This window comes from Myotis myotis, unplaced genomic scaffold (assembly GCF_014108235.1).
Source record: "Myotis myotis isolate mMyoMyo1 unplaced genomic scaffold, mMyoMyo1.p scaffold_m19_p_5, whole genome shotgun sequence".
Taxonomy (NCBI): Eukaryota; Metazoa; Chordata; class Mammalia; order Chiroptera; family Vespertilionidae; genus Myotis; species Myotis myotis.
Window position 1 is genome coordinate 12,542,069 of NW_023416357.1, and position 8,463 is coordinate 12,550,531.

The window sequence follows — 8,463 nt, forward strand, 5'->3', positions numbered from 1 at the left end:
AGTTTGAGTTAATATTATCTCTGATCTAATTCTGAACTCATTACTTAACAAGACCCTCTTTATAACATGTGGAGCTCCCTGACCCTATCATTTGGACTTTTCTCCAATATGGGTGCCATCTGTCTGCAACATCTGTTATTCCACTGATCGCCAAAGTCAATTTGGATGATCTGCCTAGTTTTGTTCTCTCTCAGATATTTCTGACTACCTATCTCGCTTCTCACCCAAAGAGATGTACTGGGTCTACATGGGCAAAATTATGGAAACCATATTTCCCAGGCCCAACATTAGAATATTCATAGTGTGACAAGTCTGACTATACTTCAGCATACAAAAGGCATAATATTGACCTTTCTGAAGTATCTAGAATGGGTGGTATCAGCCTGAAGAAGACGAGTAGACATGAAACACTCATGTTTTCCTACCACTTTCAAGTACAGATTATTCTGTCAGCAAGCTTTTATTATATTTTAATGAGTGACTGAGAATTTAAAAGGTATTTGTAATTCACAAGACTTTTAAAACATTTTTTTTAATACTCAAATTGCTGCCTCATTTATGTTTTTAAAAATCTCTTTCTACGAGCACATAGATTAGCGTTCTCAGTTGCAGTCACCATTTTTAGTCACTGGAAACCATAGAGAATCCCTGGAGCCTGGGCACTGAAGGAGTCAGATGGAGAGTGGGGCACAAGGTGGCAACACTAGTCCTCTGGTTTGGGGCTGCTTCTGGAACCCTATCTGAAAGCTTTCATCCACTAAGAGCCTGCCTTGGAGCCCATCTTCCTTTGCCTTTGACTGACCATGGTGATGGATCTCCTCAGGGAGCCACAGGAAGCGGGGGACGCATGGACAGCATCACCTCCTGTAGTCAGCAGCCCTCTGGCCTGACCCACAGGCCTGTGATCCTAAAGCCAAGGCTCCCAGGGACCACAGTGTTCAGTCCATCTCTAAAAATGCAGGATGGGATAAGGGAGATGCCGCACCACTTCAGAGGCTAACCCCATGCTAGATGAGCAGGACCAAACAATCTGTCAGGGCTCAGGAGTCCAGATAAGGGTGGCTCCAGAGAGTCTGCTTTGCTTCTACCAGGGAGCAATTAGCATCCTTACAATAACCGTCAATGCGATAGATAGGCAAGATTTCTGGGAGAAATATATTTCTAAGAAAGGAGACTATGAAAATGTTTCCAAAATAGGTTGCTTTTAGCATGAATTCTCTTTTTTATACCTCTTGGTAACTTTTAAGTGTACAAACAGTCATACTTCAATATTTATTTCATTAACCAACATCACTGAAGCAGGAGTTACGTGAAATTGAACCAGAATTCAGTGCCTTAGAAAAAAACTCACATGAGAGTTGTATACGCTTCTTCCTGAAGTTTTGGAAGTTGCTCCCACTCTCAATCTATCCACCTGCAGGTTGACATACCATGACTCAAGGAGCAGGCATCTGAATCTGAGATGTGCAGAAATAAATATGATTCCTCACTGTCCCTTCTCAAAGCAGCAGCAGTAATCACCTCCAGGACCCAATAGCTCTTGCTAGAGATGGCTGCCTGGGTACACAATTAGCTATAAACCTTCCCGCCTAGGGGCCATGGGAAAAGGAAATAGCAGGAAGATGGAGGTTGTTATTTTGCCCCTTGAGGAATGAAGTATGAGACCTGTGGGATCAGGAAGATCAGCTTCAGAGCTTAATTCCCAGACCCAAGAAGATAAGTACTTCCCCGCATCTTCAGAGGCAAAGACCTCTGCTAGCTTAGTACAAGCAGGCCTGCATATCTTGGGCTAGTAAACTGGTTGGTATTTGAACCCACATTGTTGGTGATTGGCAAATCCAAACTAAACACACTTTTTATCATTCACATGAACTACGATTTATAGCCAAGCTGAGGAACATTTTTTTTTTTTTTTTTTTACTTTACTGGAAACAAAAGGGTTCTGAAGCTGTTTTGGAAATATATATGTCTTAGCATCCAAAATCATCAAATAGAAAATGCATTTGTGACTTCAAGCAGATGGAGACACCCCCAGCCCACCCACCTACTGATGTTGCTTCATTGGGAAGACGTGTAACATGACAGGAGTTCCAAATTGCCACCCTCAGTTGAAAGGGTCTCAAAGCTGAGTTCACAAGGGAAAAATGAAAATCTTTGCAAGTTATTGTCTGTTCTGTGTGCCCAATGGGGGGAAATGGAAAATGAGGACTCGGCCTGCATTCCTCTTCCACCTCCATCTGTCTGTCTTTTTATTGGTTGATGGGACATGTCACCATAGCATCTAGGCTCTCAGCAGCATGGAGTAGATGAACTTGTTTATAAAGACCTAAAAGGCCAGCCTGTCCCCGGCTTCATCTCTGATCTGCTGTGGAAGAATGGTTCCATTCTCTGTAACTAACAAACAACAGAAATGATGTACAGGTAAACAAGAGATGAGCAGTAAGCCTTTTTGTTCAGGATAATCATCTAAGACTACGCATCAGACACACAGGGGACCTCCAGCATTTGTGCATTCTTTTGACATCACAAGTTCAAATGTGTTTTTCTTTTTCTTTAAACTTTTCATTTTGAGACAATTGTTGAAATAACACAGAAAGATCCCTGTACCACCTACCCAGTCTTCCCTAATTAACATTTTGCAGGACATTATTATGATATCAACAATCATATTGACATTAACATAATCCACTAACATGTGTTATGCTTTGAAAATCAATTTAACCCTTTGAAAAAGCAGCAAATCCATAAAATGCCTCAGGTTTAACAGTCTTCCGATGATGTTTTGTGTATTTATGACTGACTTGTTTGACTGTTAACCCATGAAGCATCGGGTTCCTTGAATGGGTCAAAGTCCTCTCTCACTGACAGCACTTACTGTAGAGGAAGAACTTCTTCGCATTTTGTTTCAGCTTAGGATTTCCTAAAATTAAGATAACAGAGTGTACAGAGGGGTATGAACCAAACAGCAAGATGCAGAACAGAGTGATGGAGTTTTTGATCTTGAAAATTTCAGAAAAACCTAATGCAGCCATCATGTACTGGGAGAGGTAGAGGATCAGGAAGGACAGGATGGATAGGAGTGCGCTGATGTAGACACTCATGCCAGGGTTCCTGGTGCCCATCTCAGTGCTCCTCATCTGCTGGGTGTGCCTCCCCAGGGAAAATATCAAGAGAAGAGCAGAGATAAGGAAGATAAATAAAGGCAATATGAACTCAATTAAAAGAAGGGCAAATTGTAATGCAGATATGTCTTCAATTTGAGTTGTTGCATTTTGGGAGAAAAAGCCCAACCAGGATATTTGGGAAATAATCCATGCATGATTTCTGTGGAAGACAGAAGTGAGAAAGGAATATGTCAAGGTCCCACAAATCAGCCACGGCACCAACTTGGAGATCCTCAACTTCAACCAAAAGAAGAGCGGGTTAGCGATGTTGGCGATCTTGGCACAGTAGAAAACGCTGAGCCACGTGGCCAACCAAACTTCCGATGCATGTACATACATGAAAATTGTAATATTCTCAGGAACTGGAGAGAATTCAATCAAGGAAAGAACAGCCAGATTAATGAAGATCATGACCATCTGGAGACCAATCCTGAAAGTCGCCAGGCAGCACAGGAGGAGGTCGAAGGGCACCATCTTTCTCCGTCTGATCAAGTCTGTGCCATTGACAACCACAATGAAGCCATTGGCTAGAACCCCCACAAGAAACTGAATCACTGAAAAAATAAGATGGGCAATAATGTACAACTTTAACATTTTGACAAGAAAAAAAATCAGTTACTTTAAAAACTGATGTAGTTATAGATTTTGGGACAGTTGGAATCCGTGAAGTTTTCTATTTTTCTTCAGCTAAATTAGAACCCCTTTGGGGGACATGACACTGACGAGGAAGGCAGTGAGGCAGGAAGGCAGCGTGCATGTGTTTATAGCTGTTTTCTCAAGGCAGTCAAATAAGAAAAAGATACTCCAGCAACTATTTGCTTCTTCGTGACAGCTTTTGCATTTTCCAGGTCTACTTAGCTTTCAACATCATCATCACAAGCAAATGGTGGAAATGAGACACCTTCATGGCTGGGAGAAGGGCTCCTCTGTTACATAATCAGCGAAAGTTCCTCAATCCTTCATCGGTCCCATAAATATTTAATTGTGCCTACAGATTCTACTTATGTCTGTGAAGCATTCTTTAAAAAAAATAGGATTTTTTTTTAAAATTACCACTTCTGTTATCATGATGCAGTACACTCAGCAACATAAGTCTCCTAAGTAGTTGTTCTCTAATAGGCAATGGTGGAGCAATTCAGGACCACCTAAAACTGAAACCAGTTCTATAATACAACATACGTGACCATCAAAAAGCATCACAAATATGCGTAGTTGAAAGGCCAAAGGCCGAAAGGAAGGTGATTTGCAGCAAAGAGAATCACTCAGCACCATTAATACTAGCAATCATCTGCAGGATAATGCACGGGTTGAAATATTTCCCTGCTTATTTTTTCAAAACTATGAGTCTATAATGATATGAGCTTGTTGTTCCAGGGGAAAAATAATGATAAAAGATACATGATGCAATGTGTTGTTATAACTAACAGGATATCTTGGGGGAATTAAATTAGCATTTATTAACTTGTATACTATGCCAGGTCTTCTTATGTTAAACCAGGTTTTTTCAGCCTCGACACTGTTATTTGGGTTGGGTAATTCTCTGTTAGCTGACCTGTGCAATGTAGGATATCTACCAGCATCCCTGGCATCTACCTGCTAGATGCTCATAGTATAACCCCCTCCCCAGGTGTGACAACCAAAAATGTTTCCAGACATTGCCGAATGTTCCCTGAGTGGCAAAATCACCCCCAGTTAAGCATCACTGTCCTAAACACTGAGGGGGGAGGGGGGAGAGTGGTGAATAGAACACAGTTTCTGTTCTCCAGGCAATTAGAGCTTAAATGTACAGCAAACATGTGAATAGTGTATAGTGTGACATCAAACTAAATTAGTTATTTGGACAATTCACCACCAGAGCACAAAGTGGGAAAGAATTTATTAAATGTTGGGGGAATTGAAGCTTTGACAACTTAGCACTAGATCATAACATTTCCAGAAGATCCCCTAAGGGGGCATATAGATATGTACTACTTTGTCCAGAGGTGTCATAAAGTATAATTACGAGGACTCTTACCTTTAGAAATCTGGAAGGAAAATGGTATGAAAACATGAATGGAGAATTACTCTGTTATTCTTCTCTGAATACATGATGTCAGTGCACTGTGGGACTCCACTTCGCTCTTCCTGTCACAGCTTCAATGGGTTGAAGGGAACAAGTGGGCAGGCACCAAGGGAGGCAGCTCATGAGTGGATTCCACCCAAAAGGTCCAGAGTCAAGCATGACAATCAGGATAACCATTGTTCTTTTCACTCCGGTGGAGATAAAAAATACCCAAAATCTTTCAGTATATTTACATTCTGCAGGCTGGAAAAGCAAAAATGGAAGGGCATCCACCTATGAAATAACGAAGTCAAGAACTCTCAGAAGAGCAGTGACTACTAACTTCCTCGGCTTTGCAATCAAGCCTCCATCAGTGCCTGTCGCTTTGCTGGCAAGTGCTGGTGACCAGCCTGTGCCCTGCGAGGCTCAGCCCTACCAAGGCATACCTACGCTTTCTTCTCATCCCCAGCACTCATTCATTCTTTTGGTGTTTGGCTTATGGTGGTATTTGTTGGTTAGAACCAAACTTAATTAAATAAGCGTTTTCAAAACAAAGGAAAAGAGAAATAAATATTACAAATTCACTTTGAAATAGAGCTTTTGCTTTCTATCTTTCTGTTCCCAGAGACATCACATCATAAGACCAGTCTCTCTAGCTCTTACCTGTTGCCCCAATGTTGCCAAGACCTTTACTTTCCAAGTCCTTCAGCATGGTCTGGGCATTTCAATAGCAATAATAATAATAATGGTAAAACTAAGGCAGAAAAGTGAAAAAATATTTTCTATTTTGAGTCGAGAATAGTGACATAGTCTTTCTGTACTGACAGCAAACGAGCAAAGATAACGCCTAGTACACCAAAGAATTAAAGGAAATTACCATGTCCAGTTCTATTTATTAACATGCTGCTTGTCTTTTGGATTCAAGCATCTTGAGAGGATATTTGGTTCTCAAATATTCTATTGTAAGTTTTGTTAGCACTAGCTTGGGGAGTAGGGGCAATTCTTCATAGAGAACTTGGTTTCACAGAGAACAGCTCTTCTGACGCAGAAATCCCATGGAGCAAAAAATAAAAATTCATGAGGCTGAAGCTACAATTTTTTCATTAAACAATTTCCATCACTAATCCCTTCAGTGAGCACATGCACAAAGGCTGCCGAAGGCACACCATTCCTGGACAAGTGCCACCAACTCGCCGGAGACTTGTATTTCCTGCACTGAAGGGTGGCGGGATAAGAGGTGTCTGGCCGTAGCAGCGGAGCACTTGTGTGGCTGCTACACTAATGTCCCGTTCAGACCCCAGGGGCAGTTGCATTTCAGTGCTGGTGCAAAGCCCTTCAGGGTCATGTTATCCAGGCTGCCCCTTAGATTCTACCACATCAATCAAAATACCCAGGAGCCTCCATCATGCTGTGCTGAGCGAGAGCTAGCTAAATATTTTTCAACAAACCAAACAGAGAAAAACGGTCCTAAATAGAAAAGCCCTTTGCGTCTTTTAAGCAGTTGGTTTTAGCGAGAGGGACGCATCAGAGAATTTCTGGCTCTGAGATGCAAAGCATATATGTCTGGCCTCATCTGTCAGTCATCCGCTCAGAATGATGACAGTTTTACATGGACAAATGGCTTGGAACAGATGGAACAAGTCCCGATGTGGAGAAATTCACATGACGATTACCCCATATTACCCTGATTAAATCTGCTTACTCACACTCATCTGTAATGAGCAGCCATTAAGAGAGACAATACTGCATATTCTTGAGGTAACTGACAGGCAAAAAGAGTTGCTTATTTATATTCAGATCATTCAGCCCCTCAAAAGAAAGTGCATTTTCCCCCCCGACAGGCAGTTAGACTGACATTGGCAAGCTTTTCACCAGGTAGAATGTTATAATAATTGTCTGTCTGCACACGGACCTTTACTTTGGGGTTAGAGGCACCATGAAAGTGAGCGATAGTGTTAATACCTTTCCCAAGTTTTAATACCTTTCCCAAGTTTTAATACCTTTCCCAAGTGAGTCTTCCCACTTCATTATCAAGGGAACAATTCCTGCTTTAAGGAACATGCCATGTAGTAACATTATTGTATAATTAATAGGTCGTTCAAATGAGAGAGATATACACCCTGGGCTAGCCAGCACAGACACCCTTGCCGCCTCGACCCTGGAGCACAGCTCAGCCCTTGTTAAAGCTTTGTGGAATTCATTCCATCTAAAATTCACAACATTTTGGTTAAAAAGCTCCAGACTCTTTCAGACTAATCATTCTTCACATCCATTCATTCGCTTCTCTCCTCTTGAATATGCAGTTGATCTTTTGTACTGAAATTTTTGCCTTGAATGTTCAGGTCACTCCCCTCCACTTGTCCCTCCACCTCCTCTTTTTATCTTAGTCATACATTTCTGTGCTTTTCTTTACTCTCACAATATTCTGAAATGTATTTGCATTACAGCAAATAGAATAATAGGGCATGAATTTAAGTCTTTCACATAAAGAACTCGAAGTACTTTGTGAACAAGCATCCCATGTTAATTACAGTGAGGGAGGGGAACCAGGGATGGTGCCCTTGGCTCACTTGATTAATATCCAGTCCCCACGATTTTGTCTTCAGCTCCAAACTGAGTGGTGGGATTACAGATCCTTCTTTTCTTCCTCTCTCTCTCACTTCCCTCCATCCCCCTCCCCCTTCCTTCCCTTCCAGATTATTCCTTCTCTCCCCTCATTTCTTCCTTCCTTTCTCTTTACTTTCCTTCTCCCTTCCTCCTTCTCTCCATACTTTAGCACATATTTATTGTGTGTATTATGGACTATGAACTAGACACTATTTTAAGCATGGAGCATATAGGAACGAACAAGACAAAGCCTCTCTCATCTTGGAAATTATATTTTAGTGGGGAAGATGAGAATTAAACAAGTAAAGAAATAAATACCTCTAGGTAACCTAGAGCAAGGTGCTATTTTAGAGAGTGTGGCCGGGTAGACAGAATCCTCAGAGAGAAGGGGATCATTGAAAAGAGAAAAGGATGAGAAGGAACTATCTCTGGAGGTCTAGGGGATGAGCACTCCAAGTGGAGGGCAGGAGAGAGCAATGCCCCCGTGAATCATAAAAAGAGCTTGAAGTGTTCCAGAATAGCCAAGGGCCAAGTATTGCAATGCCAGGGCAGCATGAGCAAGGGGAAGTACCCGAGGAGAGGAGAATAGAGGGGCAGGTGTGGTGTGGTCAGATTGGGGGTGGGGGATTTATTCTGGGGAACAGAATTGGG

The 8,463-nt window shown here is 41.8% G+C and overlaps 1 protein-coding gene across 1 annotated transcript; it reads right to left on the minus strand.

Moving 5' to 3' along the window:
* Nucleotides 1–2,858: 2,858 nt before the first annotated feature.
* TAS2R1 (taste 2 receptor member 1) lies at nt 2,859–3,758 on the minus strand. Its single transcript, XM_036309571.1, has one exon. The coding sequence runs from the start codon at nt 3,756–3,758 to the stop codon at nt 2,859–2,861; it is 900 nt and encodes a 299-aa protein (XP_036165464.1).
* Nucleotides 3,759–8,463: the final 4,705 nt, after the last annotated feature.

What these genes read in the sequence shown, in the direction of transcription:
- TAS2R1 (XM_036309571.1), bottom strand. Translation starts at nt 3,758, where the DNA reads ATGTTAAAGTTGTACATTATTGCCCATCTTATTTTTTCAGTGATTCAG.